General features: G+C 37.9%; 2 protein-coding genes across 16 annotated transcripts in view; one reads left to right on the forward strand and one right to left on the reverse strand.

Moving 5' to 3' along the window:
- LOC126926795 (uncharacterized) overlaps positions 1-25339 on the forward strand; it is a 336576-nt gene that overhangs the window by 149900 nt on the left and 161337 nt on the right. For all 4 annotated transcript variants that reach the window (XR_007714869.1, XR_007714870.1, XR_007714868.1 and 1 more), the window contains exon 3: positions 14144-14387. The gene's annotated coding sequence lies outside the window, so the exon portion shown is untranslated. The remainder of the gene's footprint in view (positions 1-14143; positions 14388-25339) is intronic.
- The window catches only part of LOC126926784 (uncharacterized), a 289468-nt gene that overhangs the window by 22287 nt on the left and 241842 nt on the right, over positions 1-25339 (reverse strand). For 4 of the 12 annotated variants that reach the window (XM_050743131.1, XM_050743128.1, XM_050743130.1 and 1 more), the window contains 3 exons: positions 7417-7745; positions 6172-6837; positions 4873-5192 (listed from right to left, as the gene is read on the reverse strand). The exons of 1 other annotated variant lie outside the window; for it this stretch is intronic. In XM_050743131.1, coding sequence (XP_050599088.1) covers positions 5052-5192; positions 6172-6837; positions 7417-7503 — 894 coding nt within the window. In that variant the 5' untranslated portion in view covers positions 7504-7745 and the 3' untranslated portion in view covers positions 4873-5051. Of the gene's footprint in view, positions 1-4872; positions 5193-6171; positions 6838-7416; positions 7746-17093; positions 17330-18523; positions 18649-19303; positions 19483-25339 lie in introns of those variants that run through there. 7 more of the 12 variants (XM_050743126.1, XM_050743127.1, XM_050743124.1 and 4 more) reach the window with 7 other exon arrangements.

Below are 25339 nucleotides of genomic sequence, written 5' to 3' on the forward strand. Positions count from 1 at the left end.
GAAATGATTTGATAAAATACAAAAATGAACAACAATTAATATGCGTCTATAACAATCAATAACGATGATTATCTAAACGGGAAGTTATAAGTCTTTGGTGCAATGTTTACCTGAAAATTGAGAATCGATTTTCAACGTCCTGAGCTATCGACCTTTCTTCTTCAGTCTTTAAATCTTAAATCTTCAGTCTTTACAATCTTAAACAACTATTCTATAACCTTGTCTGTCTCTCTAATGTAACTCTCTGTCCGTCCGTCTGGGGAACACGTACTTCTTCAACTGCTCGTCCGTATCGATCTCTCCGTTAAACACAGCTTGTCGTGCTACCCGTAAAACAAAAAGAATCCCTATCCTACATGAACTCTAGGGATTTCACATATTTACTAAATTTAGTTTTCTAGTTTATTACGCAAATTCTAGTTAACTGTAAATTTCAATGTTTATAATAAATAATTAAAATCTCTTTCATTTTAATCATTTAAACTACTATAACTTATTACGATTTGCGCTTTGAATAGTTAATCAACAGAGTTCAGTCTAACGAAAAAGTATTCCGTCCACAGCGATCGTCAGCGCTAGACACGCGCCGTCCGTACGGACGACATAGGCCGTGAGTATTCAGCACTCAAAGGGTTTATCGTCTGTGATAAAGCTTTTAGTTTCGAAAGCTCTGTTAAACTCGTTATGGTAAAATTAATAGACACTATAATCTTAACGAATTATCTTTTGTATTCGTAAGAGGCCCGACGATTTCTTTATTATGGGAAAATAATTTCAGCGATATTTTTCGCTTTTAACGCGTTTGCAGCGCGTACGCGTATATCCTTGCCTGTTGCGCGTTATACGTTTTAACGTATGTGCATAATTTTCTATCTACCAAATACGCGCAGCATTTAACGAAGCAGAGCGAAACGTTTGTAAAATTGAAATGTTAGAACGATGTTTCCGATAAAATTCTTTGTTCCCGGCAGGTTGAACTGCGAGACCGATGCGTTTAAAAGTGCAATTTTCGAGGAATTAAACGCACGAAATTCTGAATATTAGTTCCTTCGTTATGCCTTTGTCATATTCGTTTCTATCTTTATCATTATTCGACAGGTTATTCGCAACTCGTGCAACGAAATAGGAGGATATCCATACGTTGATCCAAATTTCTTCTTTCAATCATATAATTGGCTTTCATTTGCATAAAACGATATTATCGAAACGTTATCATAGATATAATCTGGTTCTGGAAAAAATCGAAGAACGTCGTGTGAAAATCGATTTTAATTTAAATTGTCTTAAATATCCTTTAACGAATACGTCGTATTCTTTCGTTCTATTACGTTTAAATTAACAGTTATCGTCCTTTATGTCGGCCATTTCCTTCGTTTACGTTCTTTTTCACTTTCTGCCGTAATAGATCAGCCACGGATAGTCCATTTCGACGAATAGTTTCTCTCGATCGACGTGGAAACCGTCGAAAAGAAAGATTCAGGATATTGTAGCCGTTCGCCGATAAGGAGCGCCATTTACGCCGAAGGAGATCCGTTCTCTTAGAACGTTCATAGAGCTCTGGGTCTTTTCGTTCTATAGGATTAATATAAATCTAGAAATTGTACAGCCCAACTTTAAGTCTATCGCAGCTTCGTTCGAACGACGCTACATCGTCCTGTACAAATTTCGATTCCTCCGATGAAACGTGTATTCACAGCAAAGTACATTTTTCTGTAATCTTATTATGGCTTGCGAAAGTGTTCGAATAATCATGATCGTTCCGAGGTGACGCGTATCACACGAACAATAGAAAACTCGGAAAATATCGAAAGGTCGGATGATACCGGCGTTCGTACGGTAAAATCGTAAAATTGATTTCGATAACTTAACATCGTACGTGCGTTTCAGCTTAGTTGACTATTTGATCGATTAAAAGTTCAATTAATCTATTTACTTTGTTCGCGCGGTGCCGGCGTTTAAATTTCGAAAAAAAAACGCGCAGTTAGGAGAAAGCTGGAAACACATCGTATAATACGAGACTCGGATAGCCGAAACTTCACTGAGCTGGCGGAAATTTTGCGTAGGATCGCGTATTATGCCAAACATTTTGAAATCCCGTTAACGCTGTAACGAGACACGACTATCATGATTATGTTCGTTACATCAGTTGCGACTCTTCAATTTTTGTACTTTCGAGTCTGTCCCTATTTTAACGATAATAAAACATATTTGTAACGTTGGGAGAAGATTTTTAATCAAGAAAATTGAAACGAAAATGTGCGATCTTTTTTCATTTTCTTCAAAACGAAGGTATCCTCTAACGTTGTAAGAACGTAATTGGGTCGACCCATACATAACTCGAGCTGAAATGATCGAAAGGGCGTAGCAGGCTTTTTTTTTATTTATTACAAGCGTACAGTTTTGTCAGGTTCAGCCAAATATTAGGTTGCCCCAAAAGTGTCTTTCCTCTACGAATATGTCTTTTACGACAATGCATCTTTATACAAACACGACAGCTAATCTGTCAAATGTCGTGGTCTTTACCTTAATAGAACAAAATGGAACGTACGTAGTTCGATAAAATAAAGGAAACAAGAAACGTCGTGCGTCTATTATTTTCTTATAAAACGAAAGACTCTTTTGTTGTACAACCTGATATTTGAACTATCGATAATTTTCGAGAAAGGTCCTGTAACTTCCATATACATTTTCCGATCCATTTCAAATTTTTCCAATACAATTGTTGGGAATATGATACATTTACACTGTACATGTGAATGTGTGTGTAAGCATCAGAGGACGTCCGGGTCTTGGTTGAGACAAAAGACAAGAGCCAGTCGTTAGAAGTATCTGGAAGAGTCGGTTGACAACAAGCGTGCGTGCGAGTAGGTTTTTGAGGTCTTAAGAGTATAAGATATATGTATAACAGTTGTGTGCTAAATAAAGGGAATTATTTGTATTTCCGAATCCATTCTATATCTTTTCAGCATAATATATTTAAAGAAAAAGATTGATCGTACCTTCTGATCTGAAAAAATAGCTCTGTTTATTATACATTATACATTATACATGTGTATGGGAATTAACTAGTGTCTATATAGTTTCACACTGACAAAATAGTTTCGAGTTACTTGAAAATAGTTGCTTGATTCAAGCAACTGTACGCGTTAACAAAATAGTTCCAACTTACTTGAAAATAGTTGCTTGATTCAAGCAACTGTACGCGTTAACAAAATAGCTTCGAGTTATTTGAAAATACTTGCTTCACTCAACTGCACACATTAATAAAGTAGTTTCAAGTTACTTGAAAATAGTTGCTTGATTGAGGTAACTTGACCAATCTGAATCATCATAAAAACTTGGAAGGATATTTCAGACAAAATTACAGGTTCACATTGGCAAAATGATTTTAACTTACTTGAAAATAGTTGCTTGATTCAAGCAACTGTACACGTTAACAAAATAGTTTCAAGTAACTTGAAAATAGTTGCTTGATTCAGGTAACTTGACCAATCTGAATCATCATAAAAACTTGGAAAGATATTTCAAGCAAAATTACAGATTCACATTGGTAAAATAATAGGTTCACATTGACAAAATGGTTTCGAATTGCTTGAATTCAAATCGTTTGACGAAGCAACATGACTAATCTGAATAGTTTAATTGTCATCTTTATCCAAGACTCGCATTGTCAATCGAGCCATTCGGAAATCACATTGACCAACTCCAAAATTGAAAAGTAGAGAAAAGTAATTACAAGTATCGCAAGTGGTGAGACAATATGCGATAAAAATGAAAAGATGAGCGTGGCGTTAAGCTCTAAGGAACTAGAGGTTTTGTGAGAATCAATCGTGTACTTGGACGATGAAATTGCGAAATTATGAGATTGTCCAAAGATGAAGTTGGTCAATTTGACTTTCGCCAGGCTCGATCGTCACTACGACAGTTCTCGCGTATCGAAACTATCTTGATGTTTGTGTCGACAGGTGAGACGAATGAGCGATCGTGGCGGAGAAGAATCAGGACTGTTACGCCGCGCAACACATCCGCAGTCCATCCTGCGCGGCGTGACAGCCAACGGTCTACGTGCCGTCCTTCGAACCTTCCATAGGCCTAAGGACCCACCATAAATTGAAATCCTAACTGCATTGTTCGCACACATGGTTTGAGTCAATCTGTCTGCCAGAAAAGACTTTCTAATTCCAGAAGTGTTTTCAGCTGGTTCTTTAGAAGGGTCCTTGGGTTTATTACGTGCTCTTAAGAATTGCGGAGAAAGCAGATAGTGGCCTAACGAAAAAGGCGGAGATCTCCCTAACGGAAAATCCGAGTCTCCCCATAAACAATGTCGCCTAGGACCCAAGTTAGTAGGAGGCTTTTTCCTCCTATCTTCCTTCCCAACATTGGTCATAACCAATCAGCATCGCGGATCATTGCCCTCACTTGCCTAACTGAAAATGTAAGCAACGAATCCGCGTTCTTCGGTCAAAGGGCACACCCATACCGAGCTTTCCTCCGCATTCACATTAGAATAAAACTTTAGAGTTTGATCGTCTCTCACGGTGTCTAGAGTTCCTGCATTTCCTATAACTCTCACCGTTCCTACCTCTCCAGAGTTTGATCGTCTCTCACGGTGCCTAGAGTTCCTGCATTTCCTACAACTCTCACCGTTCCTACCTCTCTAAGAGTTTCATCGTCTCTCACGGTGTCTAGAGTTCCCATAATCCCTATAGCTCTCACCGTTCCTATATCTTTCAGAGTTCCTTCATCATTTCTCAAGGTGCCTACACGGCCTAGAGTCTCCTAAGGCTCTCACATTATCCAGAACTCCGACAGTTCCTATAACTCTCAAGGGCCTAGAGCGCCTAAACGGGAATTTACGACTCCCGTTGACGCGTATTCTAACGACCGCTTCTCCCCGCGATAGCTCGAAAATACAAGGACCATCGCCGAGGGAAGCTACTTTCCTGTCCACCCTCTCTCAAACATCGGCTCCTCAGCTAGGTGGCCGAAGACATTCGGTCGTTACGATTGAAAGAGTGTCACCGACTTTGTTTGGCCGTAATCGTCGCGAATCAATCGCCGGTTTTCCTCTTGGAGGCGTGACCAGAATATTGCCGAATCGTCGAGACCCAGAGTCTAGAATGTCCGCACCACCGAGCGGTAGAGGAAGTACGCACAATCTTCGGTTGGACATTATGGACGACATCGCAGACCTAAAAGCGAGGAAGATAAGATGAGTGTAGAGATGAAAAAATTAAGCAGAGATCAAACTTACGCGCTACACTTGATCTTCATTTTCTTTAAATTTTGATCCAGCTGATAAATCAGTAATTAAACCAAGGGAACTAAGTTTGAAATCAAGCGAATCTGAAATACTATCAGACTGTTGCTACGTGAGAACAATAGCCATCTTGTACTTCGTATTTGCTCGATTCCAAACTCTAATCGATATACCAGCAGGATTTACCAGCAAAATAATTATTCAGAGATTCTGTCGATAAAACAATTGAAGTTTAAAATCGAACGAATCCGAATTACTGCGAGATCGTTAGTGGCTATTGTTCTCGTAGCAACAAACTGATGTTACTTCAGATTCGTCTGATTTCAAACTACAATTGATTTATCAATAGAGTTGTCGATGAATTATTTTGTCGATATCGGTGTAGAACAATAGTCAACAACGATCTCGCTGTACTTCATATTTCCTCTATTACAAACGTCGATTCATTTACCAGCAGAGCATCTGAAGAATTATTTCACATGGATCATGTAGAAAAAAAACGAACACGAAAATGGAACTGTAATAACATTTTTTATTCCTTGTTGAGAGCCGTTCTTAAACATTTTGCAGGAATTTTCCCTTCGCAAGAAGATCGAAAAATAACCACTTTTGACGCTCTGTTTTCATCCCATATGAATTTTATCTTTAATATTACCGATTGATAATAATGTCACTGCGATATTGTCCGCAATGATTGCAAATTATCTTCTCCGCGTTTCACCTATATCGATAATACAGAATATCAAACAACAATTATTTAATTTCATGTTGTTGTTGACTTTATTAATTTTTACGATAAAGTGCATTCTCTGGAAGAAATTTTACGATTTACGATTTTCTTTTTCATTCCTCCTTTCACCTACGATGGCTCTTAAACAAGAAACGATATCGTAACGAGAAATACAACTTACCTGAGCGTCCACTTTGGTTCCACTAGTGTTGTCCCATACGACTTTGTGTTTGACCTCGCTATTAGGGGACTTTTTACCCAACGTTTCCTTCACCGCCTTCACTACCTTCGATTTATCGAACTTGAGACTTAAACTGGCCGTTACCAAATCTTCCGGCTTCTTCGACATCGGTTGGTGTCTCTTCGTGAACCAATTCGACGGTGTCATAAAGGTCGAAATAGCGGCTTTCGAGGATCCGCTAAGCTTACTTTTAGCTCCGTGCAATGTCGACACGTCGAAGCTGTTGGAACGGAAGCTCTTCGATCGACTTCCTTTCTGTTCGGTCGTTTTTCCGGGCCAGTTTGATTTGCTATCGTCCCGCGAACTCGGCGCTTCCTCGCCGCATCGGTTGATTTCCGTCGCGGAACACGCTAACGAGCTTAGGATCGATATCAGATCCGTATTAGAGCAGACAATGCCCGCAGCGCCGGAAACGGATGCACTCGCGGCTCTTGGCAGTTCCGAGACGCGCTTTCGGAGAGAAGATGTCGGCGAAACCGACGGAGTAGGCATTTCAGAGAATCGTTGTTTCGGCTGTTGAGTGTGACGTTGAGCGGAACTGTTACCCTCCAGCGGCTGTATTTCGTACACTTGCTCCGTCGACGTCCTGTACATCCTTAAGCGCACCTGGCAAACGGATTGCTTTTATTCGAAAGACAGTTTCTTTTTTATCATAATTCGTGCGTTATGATACATGTTTCGATGATTGAGCCGTTAAGCGTGACAAAGCGATGGAATTGTTTTGCACAGAAATTCTGGTTCTAAAATTATGTTAGGGATTCTAGGGCGTAATAACATCTTAGAACGCAAAGTTATCGATGTGTCGATGAAAGTTAAGCGAGCTTTATCGAAGCACACGTTCGAGTCTTTCGGCGATTGCTAGGAATACGCGTAATGTTCTTTTCTGTGAGCTGAAAAGTTGAACGACTATAAAAGGCGTTTGTAGAGGATTTCAAAGCGGAAGAAGAAGCGATACAAATGTTTAGAATCAGAAATTATCTGTTTATATAGAGATCTATTTGATGCAAGATCTAAAATCAATCAAATCGGATTGTACGGACGTATATTTGTAAAGCAACGAATATTTGGTTCTTTCAAATCTTAACTTCGCACGATCGTATAGAAGTTCGTCAACTTTAAACTCGGTTTTTCTTAGTCTGCAAACTAGCGGAGATAGAACGGCTAAAATAAACGAAAGATCCTTACCTTCCTCGCTTTTAGGTCTGCGATGTCGTCCATAATGTCCAACTGAAGATTGTGCGTGCTTCCTCTACCGCTCGGTGGTGCGGACATTCTAGAGACTCTGGATCTCGACGACTCGGCAATATTCTGGTCACGTCTCCAAGAGGAAAACCGGCGATTGATTCGCGACGATTACGGCCAAACAAAGTCGGTGACACTCTTTCAATCGTAACGACTGAATGTCTTCGGCCACCTAACTGAGGAGCCGATGTTTGAGAGAGGGTGGACAGGAAAGTAGCTTCCCTCAGCGATGGTCCTGATCCTTCTCCGCCACGATCGCTCATTCGTCTCATCTGTCCACACAAACATCAAGATAGTTTCGATACGCGAGAACTGTCGTAGTGACGATCGAGCCTGGCGAAAGTCAAATTGACCAACTTCATCTTTGGACAATCTCATAATTTCGCAATTTCATCGTCCAAGTACACGATTGATTCTCACAAAACCTCTAGTTCCTTAGAGCTTAACGCCAAGCTCATCTTTTCACTTTTATCGCATATTGTCTCACCACTTGCGATACTTGTAATTACTTTTCTCTACTTTTCAATTTTGGAGTTGGTCAATGTGATTTCTGAATGGCTCGATTGACTATGAGAGTCTTGGATAAAGATGACAATTAAACTATTCAGATTAGTCATGTTTATTATTTTCCTATCCTTATTTTTAATTTACACTATCCTTATTTTTTATAGACTTAAAACAAAAAACAAACAACAAAGAAATCTACAACATCAATCGGCTGATGAACTCCATAGTTAAGTTTGAGCCACCTCTTGTAAAGAAAGAAATAATACAATGCAAAAGGTGCCAAAGGTACGGCCACACGCAGAAATACTGCAATCATAACTTCCGGTGCGTAAAATGTGCAGGTAATGACCCCACTGACCAATGCACTAAATCCCCGGAAACCCCCGCCAAGTGTATCCACTGTCAAGGAGAGCATCCTGCGAACTACAAAGGATGCTCAGCCTATAAAACACTACATAATATAAAGTATCCAAAACTGAGACCCAAGGACATAACCATACAAGAACCTAAACCCCAAAAACTCACCACACCAACAGTATCCTATGCGCAGGCAACGCAAGGAAACGTAAACAACTCGAAAACACACAGTGTACACACAGAAAATAGAATTCCCACCCCACAAAACACAGACAACTTTACCAGACTCGAAAAACTTATCGAGAAGCAAACTGAGCAAATTAACAACTTGCTGTCACTACTCACACTCTTCATGGACAAATTCATACGCACAGAAGCAAAATAAAACCAATGCGAATAGCTCTGTGGAACGCCAACGGTCTAGCTCAGCACAAATTTGAACTAGAACTATTCTTAAAACAACAGCAAATCGATGTGATGCTTATATCCGAAACCCACTTTACCGACAAAAACTACCTCAAAATACACGGCTACAACTTCTACCACACACAACACCCCAGCGGAAAGGCCCACGGCGGCACCGGAATCATAATCAAATCAAACATCAAGCACTACGAACTTCCACCATTCCAGAAAGACTACCTCCAAGCAACAAACGTAGCAATAGAAGACTGTCATGGTACAATCATCACTTCAGCTGTATACTGCCCTCCCAGACACTCCATCGCCAAAGAAGACTTCGACAACTTCCTGGACACCCTGGGCAATAGATTCATAGCCGGAGGAGACTACAACGCCATACACACCCAATGGGGCAGCAGATTGGTTACAGTAAGAGGCAAAAACCTCCTCAACAGCATAATAACCAACAACCTCAACTACCTTACCACATACGAACCCACACACTGGCCCACCGACACAAACAAAATACCCGATCTCCTTGATTTCCTCATAACTATAAATATCTCGTCAAGACACGTCCAAATCAATTCCTCGGCTGATCTCTCCTCCGACCATACCCCCGTGATAGTAACAGTCATTTCAACAATCATCGAGAATACACCTAATGGCTCCATTCATAACCAACACACCAACTGGCAGCTCTTTAGAGAAATCTTCACACACACAACTTCAGCCTCAACCTCACTAAAAACCGATGAAGAAATCGAAGCAGCCACGGAATACCTAAATGCGAGCATAATAAACGCTATTCGCGTCTCCACACCGGCAAAAACGTCCATCAGCAATCACGAATACCCCCAGTACATATTAAAAAAAATAGCAGAAAAACATAGACTAAGAAGAGTATGGCAGACCCATAGAACACCGGAGTACAAACGCAAACTAAACAACGCAACTAGAAAACTATCCAAAACCATAAAAAACTACAATAATGACTGTTTTCACAAATATCTCGCCAGCTTGTCCCCCACAGCCGACTCCAACTACTCACTATGGAAGGCCTCCAGGAAACTCACGCGCCCCCCACAAATAATACCTCCAATCCGCCGCCCGCAAGGCGGATGGGCGCGTAGCCTTATAGAAAAAGCCAACCTATTTGCCAAACACTTGTCTGAAGTATTCAAACTCCATTCCTCCGTAGCTGCTGCAGACGTTACCGAATACCTGCACACTCCCTTCCAAATGTCCCCTCCTATTGAGCCCATCACTTCTGCAGAGATTATACAAGCAATCAGTCGGCTAAACCCCAAGAAAGCAGCAGGTCACGACCTAATAGGAAATAAAGCAATCAAGGAACTTCCCATAAAAGGGATTGCACTCGTCGCATCAATCTTTAACGCTATCCTCCGCCTTCAACACTTTTCCAAGGCTTGGAAAATCTCACTAATCACCCTCATCCCTAAACCCGGTAAACCAAAATATGAAACCACCTCCTATCGCCCAATCAGTCTTTTACCTACCCTGTCTAAACTATTCGAGAGAATGCTCAGGAATCGTCTCCTCCCACTCCTAGAAGAATTGAAAACACTCCCAGACCACCAAATCGGCTTCCGAAAACAACACTCAACAGTAGAGCAAATCCACTGCATAATCCACATGATCAGCCAAACCCTTGAAAAGAAAAAATACTGTTCAGCGGTATTCCTAGACATCCAACAGGCATTCGACAAAGTATGGTATGAAGGGCTACTCTACAAGATCAAAAAGATCCTACCCCATCCATGCTACTCCATCTTAAAATCCTACCTAACCAACTGACAATTCATAGTTAAATGCCTAGGCGCCTCTTCCGCAACATTCCCAATAGAATCCGGCATACCCCAAGGTAGTGTCCTCGGACCCCTACTGTTCTCCATCTACACTGCCGACTTACCTATATCAAACGAGGTAACAATAGCAACATTGCCGACGACACAGCACTATTAGCTACCCACGTAGACCCGGCAATTGCCTCATCCACTCTCCAGCAAAGTCTGGACTCCATGGAAAAGTGATTCCAAAAGTGGGGTTTTAAAATAAACGAAAAAAATCCTCCCATGTAACCTTCACTCTCCGAAAACAAACCTGCCCCCAGGTCACCATTAACAACGCAATAATCCCAAGCAAGGACTCCGTAAGATACCTGGGCATGACCCTGGACAGCAGGCTAACTTGGAAAAAACATATCTCGGAAAAAACAAAGCAACTAAAGGAAAAATTAAGAAAATTCTATTGGCTCACGGGCCGACGCTCCAAACTAAACATACAGAACAAAATAACCCTCTACAAGGCCGTAATAAAACCTGTCTGGACCTACGGAATCCAACTATGGGGAATAGCAAGTAATTCCAACATTGAAATACTCCAACGCTTCCAATCGAAAACGCTAAGATCCCTATTAAATGCACCCTGGTATGTTACCAACGAAACAATCCACCGCGACCTCAAAATATCTACAGTCAAAGATGAAATACACAAGTTCAGAAGCAGATATAACACAAGAGTCAACAACCACCACAACCCACTAGTCACCCAACTACTGGACACGACGGACCAGATCCGCAGACTAAAAAGAAAATACCCTCTAGATTAAATCCTTAGTATCTACTAGAACCAACAATATAAAACTATTATAATCCATGTCATTGTATCACGCTAAACTAAGTTACTGAAAATTCTCAACGAGAATTGATTGTAAATATTCTAATAAATAAAAAAAAAACATCTTCTCAATTGCGCTACCAAATACCTACGGACAAAATTGTTCTTATAAATTTATGAATATTATGTGTATACGTATTTGAATAAAAAGTGTTTTTCTTCACTTCACTTCAATGTAACGAGACGTGTCTATCATGATTACACCGGTAAAAATTGAGACTAATTTGGAAATATATATATGGAAGCTAGAAGATGCTTATTGCAGACGTACACATAGCAAAAAACTAATGTACAATGTAAAGAGTATTTTTAAACATGTGATTGATTAGGGGTAAAAATGCTCCTACTAAAAATATTGTGACTTATTTATACAATACATAATTAACTGTCCAAATACCGATGGTAATCAATAAGCATCTTATAATTCCTATTTACATTTGTTTCAAAAGTTTCTTTCGTTTCATAAGGAAATAATAGATGCACGACACTTTTTGTTTTATATTATTTTATCGATTTGTGTATGATCTATTTTGTAGTAATAGAACAAAACGAAAGAAACTTTTGAGACAGCCTAATGCATCTTGAAATTCATGAAAAGCTTCAACAAAATATTCATGGAAAGTTTCTGTAAGCGTCCGAGTACTTTCGTGAGCCGTTATATGTATAATAATTCGTTACAATGTTAGTGATAGCTTGGAAAGTGAACTATTTTTATTATACATCTTTTTACTTTCCATATTACGCTCATAGATACTCTAAAACGCCGCGATACTAACTCTTATCTATCATGTTTACGAATGCCTATAATTTGTGAAACCGCTTCTGATTTTACGGAAATTTTGCAGTTGCTTGATGAATGAAACAGATTTGTTAAGAGAATCACATGTTATAGATACCTGAACTGTGATTTATTTAATATATCTTTTCTGATTTGTTATCCTGCAACATTTCCATGTTTTACGAAGCTTTAAATTAAATTTCACAAGTTTATTTTCCTTAAGCTAAAGACGATGCTGGTGAAATATTTATTTCTGAAGTAAAAAGTAAAAATATAGCTTACATATTGCTTGTATTTAATCATGTATTACGATTAATCCTGTTGCGATACTCGTATATTTCAGTTAGGCTCTGGTTTTAGTAAACAAGAAAGATTTATAATATCTTAAGAGGATGTTTAGCATGAAATCATGCTAATAAGAAGTTTTTCATGTTTTTCTTCAGGCTTAAAATATTTTTCAATGTTGTGAAAAAATTGGGTTGAAAATGAATAAAAGGGTGCAACAGGGTATTTAAACAAACTAATATCTCTTATATGAATAAGTCGAGTGATATGCTGTAAATTATTTTCACAAAAAGACACCTATTTTTATTATTGTTTTCTAAACAAAATTCAATATGATTTGTTATACCTGTAATAGGAAGTTTCTTTAACTAACATTTAGTTATCGATCCTATTTTTATTGAAGTTTAACAATACTGTTCAATGTTAATAATTATTAATTTATAAGTGAAGGGTAATTCCAACGAAGAAAGATATCATTTGCAAACAAATAGTTTCAGATAAAATCAGCATTGGTACTGTAAATTTAAGATATTATAAATCTAATATGTATTGTATCGCAAAGCGGGATTCATGATGAAAAATTAAATATAAAAGTCCATGAAATTTTGCAAATTTAAGCATCTCAGTTGATACAGCTTTAATAAATGTGAACAAAAGTTTAGTCTATCTCTATATTTAAATAACGCATGATATTTAATTCTACAGTATAATTAAACAAAGATTCGAAGCTGAAAATTTCGAAATATAATTGAACAATATATCGTACAATAAATGTTATATGATGTTCTGTAAAGAAGAATTGCATTTTTACGAAGAGGATCAAAGATAAAAGAGATTTTTGTTGAACGATACGACCGTTTCGAAATTCCATTTTGATCTTGTGTATGTATAGTGTATCTCGTACAAAAGATATTACAACAAGCGTCCAGTCATAATGTGAAACATTAATCAAAATTTCTAATCTCGAGTGTTTCAAGCCCCAGAACTCATCTTAATAAATATAAGAAGGACAGATTAAATTCAATCTGATTTTTCTAATTTTCTCGTTAATAATTAAATATGAGCATCAATCAATCAATAGTTCATAATGCACGGTATAATGCGTGTATAACATTCATCTGATTTCAATTAACTTACGTTTAAGCAAAATAATTATTCGAACTAGTTTATCATTCACATTATTACACATTTTAATTGTATATATATCTAGTACAACATAGAAAGGATGTTTTAGGATTATGAGTATTCCTTTAATTTTTAAGAAGAACAATAAGTATGCATAGTATTTCTTTTATCTCATATTCTAATTTCACCAGATTGAATTTTCTAAAGAAAGATGATCTATTTATTTTAGATAACGCAAATTCTTTATTTTAGATATGCAAAGTCAAATATATTTTTGTCAATAAAGACACAAAAAATCTTAGATGTCTAAATGTCAGCTTTAAGAACAGTAGACTTGCCTGCCTTCAAACTTAAATGTCCTTTCCAGTAGTAAAACTTAAATAACATTAACAACGGCAGTAATATTTACATCTACAGATGGAGGATATTAGACGTCGATTAAAATACAAGTAGCTCAATAAATATGTGTCTAAGTATGATGGTTAAAGAATAACGATTCGTCATTCTTTATTCCAGCGCTTAATGCTATCCTTCTTTCAACAAATACAATCCTAGAACAATGCCGCTGAAGAGAAATGTTATGCGTGAATTTATTTGCCTTTGCGGGACGAAGGTTTATTAAATTATTAAATGAAAATATTAAATGAAAATGAATATGTATAATTGTGTGTATAAAAATTGATATATGTATGTATGTATAAAATATATATATGTATGTATATATATATATATGTCGGGTTGGCGTTAAGATTAGAGTTAGGTTCAAGGGCGTGAAACGAATCCCTATTGGCGCTAGACGTGATCGTTATGCAATAGAGGAGATATTTACTAGTGCAAATATGACTATGATGGAATTGGACAAGTAATCGCGATAATTAGATACTCGAGAAGCAAATGACAATGATCCTAGGCTCAATAACGAATCCGCGGTCAACGGGATGACGAACTTTACCCTTCGTTAGCGTTTAAGTTACACTGTATGTTAGAGCAAGGGGCAATTATTACGTATACGAAAGACAGGTCGATTGCCGATGAGATGGCACTAGAGAGAGTGGCTCTCCGTCGCGGTGACGCTGTCGAAGAAATCTATGATGGGTGTGCCTAAGGGCACGATCATGAGAGTGCCAAGAGATCATCGGATTCGCGGAGAAAAGTCTTCGTTCGAAGGGTGAGGGAAATTGAAGTTGCTGTTAATTGGTCAATTTCCATGTTGGTGGTTAGAGAAAGATATTAGCTGTCCTTGGGAAAAGTTGCTAGCGGGAAGCGTCGTTCGTGGAAGGATAGATTTCTCTTATCTTCCCGTAGTTGGGGCACAGGCTATTTGTCTGCTTGAAAGACTTTGTATAATTGAAACTTAATATTCGTAGCCGGTCCTCGCCCAGCTAAACATATACTGTGAAGATGCGTTGGAATCTGGCAATCATCTTACCCGAAGGACAAAGTCTGCGTGTGGCGAGCCACGGGGCAGAAACCATTGAAACGTTTACCGTCGTGCCCTGTCCCAAGTATTTCTTTTAAGAAGAGCTATAGAATTACTTCATGCCTTTGTTAGACAAAACGTTCATCCCTTTGACTGCGGCTACGTTCGGCGACTGATTGTCGCCTCGAGCCCGAGCTCACTATCATAAATCTCAAATAAATACAGTCGGATCGAATGACAACAGTTTCTTAATACGGCTATGGTGAAATCTAAATTTCAATACTAGGGGTCTTCCCAAAGTTCCAAAGGGAAGGTTCCGGTGTTCTTTCATCTCCGACATATATATATTATTATAATGACTTATTTTAATAATGACTTAATTTGTATAGTAAAAGCAGCTAAAATCTCATGTAAGATTGTTGGGATGTTACGTGATATTTCTGTTGCATCATTGATTATCGTTATACTTTGAAAAATAATTAAGGAAGCGAACAATGCATGGACGATTATGGCAGTTTTATTAATAAACGAACGTTTAATAGAGAATATGGATTTACTGGATAAATAAATGTTTCATTAAATGTAACTGTTACGTGCAGAATAATATGTTGTTACATGTATGAACTAAAGTTGATGTAATACTCATATTATATTTATGGTTTCAAAGAATTAATAAAATCTGCTGAGATTCAAACGTATGCTCTCCCTTTTATTCTATGAGAATTAAACATTTGGAAGATTTTATGAAAATGCACTAAACAATCAGAAGCATCAGTTTCTCCTTTTCATTTTCTTTTTTTTTTTTTTTTTTTTTAAATATGTTGATTGCCACGCGATTTTTATACTTATTTTGACTTGGATAGATAGATTAAAGCGTACCATACCAAGACATTTTATTCTTGCAAAATATTCTAGTCTATTTGCGTACCTAAACACCTAAACACTCAACGTGTTGAAGAATTTCTGGGCAAAACAATTCCATCGCTTTGTCACGCTTAACGGCTCAATCATCGAAACATGTATCATAACGCACGAATTATGATAAAAAAGAAACTGTCTTTCGAATAAAAGCAATCCGTTTGCCAGGTGCGCTTAAGGATGTACAGGACGTCGACGGAGCAAGTGTACGAAATACAGCCGCTGGAGGGTAACAGTTCCGCTCAACGTTACACTCAACAGCCGAAACAACGATTCTCTGAAATGCCTACTCCGTCGGTTTCGCCGACATCTTCTCTCCGAAAGCGCGTCTCGGAACTGCCAAGAGCCGCGAGTGCATCCGTTTCCGGTGCTGCGGGCATTGTCTGCTCTAATACGGATCTGATATCGATCCTAAGCTCGTTAGCGTCTTCCGCGACGGAAATCAACCGATGCGGCGAGGAAGCGCCGAGTTCCCGGGACGATAGCAAATCAAACTGGCCCGGAAAAACGACCGAACAGAAAGGAAGACGATCGAAGAGCTTCCGTTCCAATAGCTTCGACGTGTCGACATTGCACGGAGCTAAAAGTAAGCTTAGCGGATCCTCGAAAGCCGCTATTTCGACCTTTATGGCACCGTCGAATTGGTTCACGAAGAGACACCAACCGATGTCGAAGAAGCCGGAAGATTTAGTAACGGCCAGTTTGAGTCTCAAGTTCGATAAATCGAAGGTAGTGAAGGCGGTGAAGGAAACGTTGGGTAAAAAGTCCCCTAATAGCGAGGTCAAACACAAAGTCGTATGGGACAACACTAGTGGAACCAAAGTGGACGCTCAGCTAAGTTGTATTGTTCGTTACGATATCGTTTCTTGTTTAAGAGCCATCGTAGGTGAAAGGAGGAATGCAAGAACGCACATAATACGCAAAAATCTATGGCAGATTCAAAGTACAGTACTCGTTGTGATATTCGGTAAAGATAATAAGTTCTCCTATGGAGATTTCATTTTTCAAATTATTCTCGTACAAGTACGTGTTTGCATAAATAAATAACACACGGTCTCTGCGTAAATACCCAGGCCAGTTATAAATATTTCAGTTTGCCAACGATATCTCAACATGTGGGACACTCACATGTGTGCTACTTCGTGAGCGATGATAAAGGCGCTGGTCAAGCCTTCGTCTCGATTTAACGCGCACGATCTCGCGGGATCGCATACTCCTGACACAGGTGCGTAACCGGAAGGACCTCCTATATCTAACCGCGTCAACCATACAGCAACATCGTGATTTACGCCCTTCGAGGACAGCATCTTTCTGTTCCATTTGTTCACGTTCTCGAGAGATCGTCTGGCATCGCCACGGCGGACCTACGACAACGTTTAATATTTTCTTAATAAAAGCTAGCTAATATTACGAATATATTATATTTATTATTACATCATGCATTATATACTATATATAAATATTCGTCAATGATAATAAATATATGTGCAAGTAATCGTGTTGTTGATTGTAATCAAATGTAACTTGTAACGCTATTAGTATTTTAATCTTCCTGAAAAATGTTGAAATGTTGATTCGACAGCAGAGAAGAATAGCAGAAAAAGAAAAGTAAAAGGAATCGCAAGTGTCGTATATCAATGATATTATCATAGGTCTATAACATTAAATTAAGATTCCTAAGAGATGAAAAAGGTTTAATAGTCGATTATACAGATATTTCGGATACACGATAAATGCGAGGTTTGTCAATGATCCGTGAAAATTGTTTGTTTGGAAATTTGTTTCCAAGGGATCGTTCACGGTTGTCCAATTTAACAAAATGGAACTCGTTGCATTTTATCGATCTAAAACGTCATGCGCAGATATTTTGACCTATATAATTTATATACCATACACTGTACAGATAAGTAGAAAATAAAATAATTGACACTCGCATATGCGTATCTCAGATAGTTACTACTTTAGTTAAATGATTTAATTTAATGGAAATCGCTTACCATAACGTCTCGTTTTTCCACGTATAAAATCATTCGTACGATCACTTGAATCATGTTGGATTCGAGCGATGGGTCCATGTAAATTGCACTGACCTAGGATTAAAATACGTACGAAAATGTAACAGGCGTTAAAACAGTATTACAGCCTTACAAATAAATTATTATTCAAAACTCTCGTAAATACATCGTATCTTATATAATTTTCCTAAAAAATTAATTTTATTCGTTATATTTATCTTAGGAAATGTACGTTATTAATCTCAACAGCATTGGAAAACCAATTACCGAATGGCTGAAATTAATCTATTACAAAATTCCATTACGGATAAATTATTCGCTGAACTTTTTAAAAGATACGTGTAAGCTTTGAACAGTGTAAACAGAAAATACAGAGCTTCCATCCGAATATACGATCGAGATGTTTGAAAGCAAGTAGCGTACCTTGAAAATACAGAGATACGCATAACTCTGCCCTATGTTTCCCGGTTGCTTGCGTACATATGTAGGAGGAGGTATTCTATATCTAAGTATAATAAAAGAATTTCGTTTGGTATTACTTACGATGTTTAAAAGAGCCAAGATATATTGCTGTACTCGAATTCCATGAAAATCTACCACGGATTAATCAGCAGCTATTCCAAGCTCTAGCCATCGTGGCGGCGAATCCTTAGCAGCTGGTCTTTTCTCTATGAAATGACTTATCTTAGAAATCGACTTATCTTCCACGAAATTAGAAAGTCTACTCGACTCGACTTGATAGCTTAAACGCATGATTATTAAAAGCATAAATTAATATCTACGAGCAAGTATTCGTGGAATAATAATTATGATATAAATAATTATTTCAAAAGTATAATTTCAAAAATATCAATTCGGTATCACCGTGAATTTCATCCTGCAAATTTCTTTAAAATTCTTGACAAATTTTGGTAAACGTATTCCTCCAGCAAATTTGTCTATTTTTCTATTTTTTTACATTAAATTAGGCAAGATAGATAAAGATTCGTGCAATGGACAATATACATATGTGTAATAGACAGGGAATAATAAAATAAATTAAAAACAGCGAAATATAGATGAACGTGTAGAAGATCAAGCGAGAGTGGAACGCAATAGGGAGAATACTTGTAAACCGAGTTCCGTTTAAGGCTGAAGATAAGCTATTCTTATATTACATGCTGTTATTATTACTTTTGTACACGATAGATTGGAATATCAGTACAATTTCTTTCTTTCAGTAATATTCGATGATTCGTTAATTTATTAACCGCTATATTGTACGTGGTAAGTAGAAAAGCAACGATTGTACAAGAATGGCATTTGGGAAAATATTTGACTTACTTGATAATCTGTTCCTTTGCCATTTAGGACCAGAGAAGTATCCAATTTCCTCGGGATTTGTTATTTTATATAGGTTGGGGTTGATAATCAATCTCGGATCCACTCGGATTGGTTATCACACCTTTTATTTTCTCTCTTATACAAAACACCAAATCACACAGTAAACGTCTAAACTCTCCCAATGCGTCTTAGCAATTAAGGCGTGGTCGACTCCTATGACAAAAGAGCGTCGTTAGGAGTCGTACCAACATAACCCTAGTAACCTTTTAGTAACTGGCGGTCATACCAACTGAGCATTTCTCAACAGGATTTACGTGGATCGATAATTCTTCCACTATTGTATCGTTGTATTCTGTGGAGACATCGTCTTTTTCATCGTACAGAATCAATTTCTCAGCTTCTGGGTATTCCACGTCGAAGACGTCACCGGAAAGATTATAAAATCCCTGAACATCGTGGCTTAAGGAATCGCGTTTGCTTCGTTTCGACTTTCTCTTACTTTCTTCAACTTCAAATTTATTCGATTTCCCTGTAACCGAATTATCAACGTTTTACCACGTTTGCCTGTCTTATCTTCGCTATTCTCGTTACGGATAAAATGAAAAAATAGTTGCAAAATTTCTGAAATTGTAAATACGACCAGACTGGAACGTATCAACGACATATACGGTGTCACAAAATTGTGACAAGTCAATATTTCAGTTGTTAGTTGTTAGTTTGTTGAATTTACGCCACCGCTGATTAAACGTATCACGCTTTAATAGAAAATTCAATTTCCCAGCGGGGAAAATGGAATTTTGCGCTAATTAAAGTATTGCGCTTTTGTACAAAATTCCATTGTTTTCTGTTGCCCGCGAAAATGCAATTTTACGACGGACATTTCAGACAAATTTCCATCAGACGGCTTTCCATCCGTAAAAAAGAATGCTGTCTATAAAAGTATGATATAGTGCACTTACTTTATTGCAATGATATCTCAACGATTATTAACAGATACCAAGATGTCTCGACAGTTGCAAAAATCTTTTATAAATAAATTACACGTGACTCGCGAAGCTGTTTCAACGTTGCTGGAAACTTTTTGCGTATATAATATACGAAGCATTTCGAAATGATCATTGCAGCACTGTAGCGAGACACGCCTAACTTGATCGTATCGATGAAATTTCAAACGGATTTGGAAGTGTGCATAGAAGTTATATTTATCAGGGACACGTACTTTCCAAAAATCATCAAACTATTCGAACAGTCAATTATTATTTAGTATGTTAATAAGCCACGATGTAATACTCTTAAAGAGTTAGAAAGAATAAATTTTCGGAAAATGGAACAATTTGACTTTCAAATGGCTCGTACGTGATGTAATCATCTGTTTGATGAACTTTTAATTGCTATCGTAGATAGGATCGTAAAATACTACGAATGTTACAGACATTGTCGTGATTTTCCTATAAAGTAACACACGACGCGTAGTCCGTTTGATGTTCGATTTGCTTGGCTCTTGTAATCCAATTTCAATAAAATTGTACAAAATGCACGTGATACGAAAGAAAATATAAAATATACAAAATACTCTTTACTTCTCTTTTTTTTTTTTTCTTTTCAATCATATCCTCAAAAATATGAATTTGCATCAAAATCTACAGTCTAATTAGAATATTAGAAAGAATATTCAGACAGACGATGTATATAAAGGAGATACAAATTACGACGATGAGAGAACTCGCAAGATATTTGTATCTGTGAAATTGCAACTGTTGCGTCGATAAATATCTACGCCGATTAAATTTTTGATACACTTCGGATTCTCATCGGAAAACCAGTAATAACATATTTCTATTTCGTAATATATTTCTGATATACAGAGGATGCTCTCAAAAAAATATACACCCACTTTAATTAAATGGTATCGTGAAATTGCTGCATCGTATTATTACAATTTTTATACAAATCTTCCTTTCCTTCAATTTTGTGTACATTTCGGATGTATTCCTTTCTTTTAATCCTATTAATGGATCGATAGATTTAATTTTATAAAATTGATTTTTTGAATATTTATACATTCCATATCTTTTTAAGCACCACGTCACATGATTCTTTCGGTAGAAATAACTGCGTAAAATTACATTTTCTCTGTACCTGGGAGCTTTTGCGCGGTGAATTTTATACGATCGAAGCCCCTTTTTCGAGTGGCGTGGGTGCTTCGGCATGGGAAAGTGCCTCTCCATTATCGTTTTAGCTGGCTGTTTCCATTTGTATAAAATCGTCGTTATTATCGTCTTTATCACAACGAAACCATCCCATTACATCAGTGTATTTAAGGTTTCCCCACAGTTACCCCATCATTCGAGCAATCCACGTGCTTTACATAATTCTCAATATCACGTTTCCATTTTCTAACATCTGTGACTGTAGCTTTTCCAACGTCACGTACTCTTGATGAATTCTATCGCCGATTCTTACACCACCTCCCACGTTTTTAATTAAATTGTATTTTCTTTCTGTACGACTGGAACGTTGTTAGTTTCATACCAAATTCTTATTTATCGGAATTCTATTCTATTCTATTCGAACAGAGAAAAGAATGTGTAGATTTTTTAAAAAGAAACTGTTTTTTCGAGCTATCGCGGGGAGACGCGGTCGTTAGAATACGCGTCAACGGGAGTCGTAAATTCCCGTTACGATTAGAATGATCGACACCACGAATAGTTCGATCCCCGTATTTCGATTAAGATAATAGGGGTGATTCAGGTATGATAACACTGTGGCTCACAGAGTTAAAATATATATTTCCAACACTTAGTATACACGATTGAATAGATATAAACACTTAATAACTTATCACGCTGCAATAATATAGATATGAAAGTAACACGGTATGAGACTTAATGTTAGAAGTTAGATCTTTGACTGTGGTAGGAAATTCTGAGAGATATAGAAACGGTGAGAGTTATAGGGAATGCAGGAACTCTAGTCACCGTGAGAGACGATGGAAAACTCTGAAGCTTATTCTGATGTGAATACGGAGGAAAGCTTGGTATGGGTGTGCCCTTTGAACGAAGAACGCGGATTCGTTGCTTACATTTTTAGTTAGTAAAGTGAGGGCAACAATCCGCGATGTCGATTGGTTGGGACCAATGTTAGGAAGGAAGAGAGGAGGAAGAAACCTCCTACCAACTTGGGTCCTAGGCGACATTGTTTACAGGGAAACTCAGATTTTTCGTTAGGTATATCTCCGCTTTCTTCGTAATTCTTAAGAGCACATAATTGTTGAAGTTTGCGCATATTTTTACACTGATAAATTAACCCTGCTGCTGATCCTCTAATATTTCTCGTTCGATCTCATCTATTACAAATAACAGATACGTAAGACAACATAGGAAAATATATAAGTAAATAGTATCGCGAATAATTACGAATAATTGCATTCATTTTCGTTAAAGGTAAATTATATTGTATTTACGTGCCAAGGATAGAACTGAAATTGCCGCTGATATTGATTTATTCTTGTTAAATTTCAATGTCAGAATAAAAAAGTTTAGCAGTTAGCGGTTGCGACCTCTTTGAAAAGCGTGTACCTAAAAGTGTGTCGCGAACAGTAAGCGATGGCGAGTATACTCGTCGAACACGGAGTACGGGTGGCTGTTATAATATAGAATTAAGTTGTTACGAAACGACTGTTTTATTTTTCAATTTAGTACTGACGGGGCTCGTCGTAACGTAAAATACTGCCATTTCTTCGTGACGAGTATACTCGTGGAAAACAGCCAATTGGTTAAACCAGGACCAGATCACGATACCGTTTAAAAATGAAATTTGTAGAATGGTTAGAGTTAGAGAATATCGGAACTTTGTATTATTATAACGTTTACCATCGCTGCGCTCTCGATATTAACCTTTAACTGCTGCTCTGGGACTCCCAGAAGATATAAACATCCGCCTAACTTCGCTCTCGAGCAACGCGTGATGTCAAGTGTCTTGGTAATTTTCAATTAAGTCGCCCCTTATGACTATAACTTATAACTTCTGATCTTTGTTCCGTATAGGAGTAATTGAGAACGTACAACTTTCCTTTCGCTTTGTTTCGTCTTGTCCATTATGGATGAAAATGCGATTATAGTTACGAAACGAATCATTCTTCGTTGATCGCGATACAATGGAAATGTTTACAGCGAACGTTCCCGAGTGCTTCGAATAAAGAAAGAACGATGCAATACGATACTCTTTGACTTATAAATAACTTTCCTTTGAGACCAATCGGTGGATCAATTTTCTAGCTCCGCAGACGCAATGTTACACGTAATCCTAGGAATCGTGAAGTTTTCAGTCTTTTCTAATATTATTTTTCAACTTGAAATTCAATCTATTGGACGTAGGAATATTTTTACTGTAAACTATTAGAAAAATGTCCATCGTATAATCGACGAGCATCGCGAGAGTAATATCCAGGCTTTAAATTCTAAAGGCTCGTTACCGTACAACTGTAGTAGGCAACGTCGTTGCTCTAAACACGTACGTAATTTTGTTCACATTGTATAACCGATAACTAATTTTCTTTTTATTATTTCTTTTTATTCGAATGTCCTTCAGCTTTCGCTTTACCACCGTACATCATCCCTACGTCATGCACCGATACTATTTTTCTTTTACACTGTGACACTTACTTGTCTGTTTGACCATGCGATCCTGATCATCATGCAAATGGTCTAAGACTGTTGTCGTAATACTCTACGGAATAACTAAAATTGTTGTATCGTTCTAACACGTTATAGATTTTATTAAAGAGGAACGTTTACTCGATAGAAGACTCAGATTCATGAAATAAGACACCGGTTTTCCCTGACGCCACTTTACGATATAAATAATTAAACTTTTTCTCCCTCGTATATGGAAAGCTTAAAATACTTTTCCTGTATTATCTATGCCAAATCTCCTGTCAATTTCGTTACTAAAATAAATGTTACAGTTATCAGCAATAATCGCCTGCACTCGACTATACGTTTCTTTAATTAAAAATTTATCAAAGCGAAGTCTTCGATTCTTTAAATTCTGCAGTTCGCTGTTGAGTGCCGAAGCGTACAGACGTGTCTCTAGTGCCCAGTGAAGTTCGAAAGCAACACGTGTCACCCAACCGTCGAACGTGAACACAACGTGCTCCTATCCTTCCAAGTGTTTCCTATCCGCCAGAGAGAAGAAAAGCCTACGCAGCTAACCCCTACCCGAACCTTGACTCATAGCCTCACGACTAGTTATTTATATTGAAATAGCTAGCTCGATGATGGCCCAGCTTTCACCACCAGGCTCGCCCACGCAAACTTACAACTACCCCGCACTACTCCCCCCGTGGCAGAAGTGCAGCAGATCTCCACGCGCCAACGATGCCAATAAAGCGAAAAAACGTAAAATTGAACCACCAAATACAAACTCAAACCAACAGCAAACAACACACTTCAACACCCACAATAGGTTCACAATACTTGAATCCACAAACGACGCCATGGAAATCGCAGGCCCGCCACCAAACCAACAAGCACAGAGAAGCCCTCCTCCCCCACCAATATTTGTTAATGATGTCATCGACATCCAGACAATGACCAAGTCCTTAGAGAGAGATATCTCCAAGGAGGACTATAACCTGAAGATAGCCAACAATCAAGTAAAAATCCTGCCGACAAATCCAGAAGCTTACAGGAAGCTCACCAAAACACTCAGGGCCCTGAACGCCAACTTCCACACCTACCAACTCAAAGAAGAAAGACCTTTTCGGGTGGTGCTACGAAACATCCACCACTCCGCAGACATCGACGAACTAAAAATAGAACTATCGAAACTCGGCCACGAAGTCACCAATGTCAGCAATATAAGGCACAGAGTTACAAAAGACCCGCTATCCCTATTTTTCATTGATTTAAAACAGAAACCAAACAACAAGGAAATCTACAGTATCAGTCGCCTAATGAACGCCATCGTTAAATTCGAACCACCGCAAACCAAAAAGGAGATAGTCCAATGCAAAAGGTGCCAAAGATATGGGCA

Source organism: Bombus affinis, unplaced genomic scaffold (assembly GCF_024516045.1).
Source record: "Bombus affinis isolate iyBomAffi1 unplaced genomic scaffold, iyBomAffi1.2 ctg00000059.1, whole genome shotgun sequence".
Lineage (NCBI taxonomy): Eukaryota > Metazoa > Arthropoda > Insecta > Hymenoptera > Apidae > Bombus > Bombus affinis.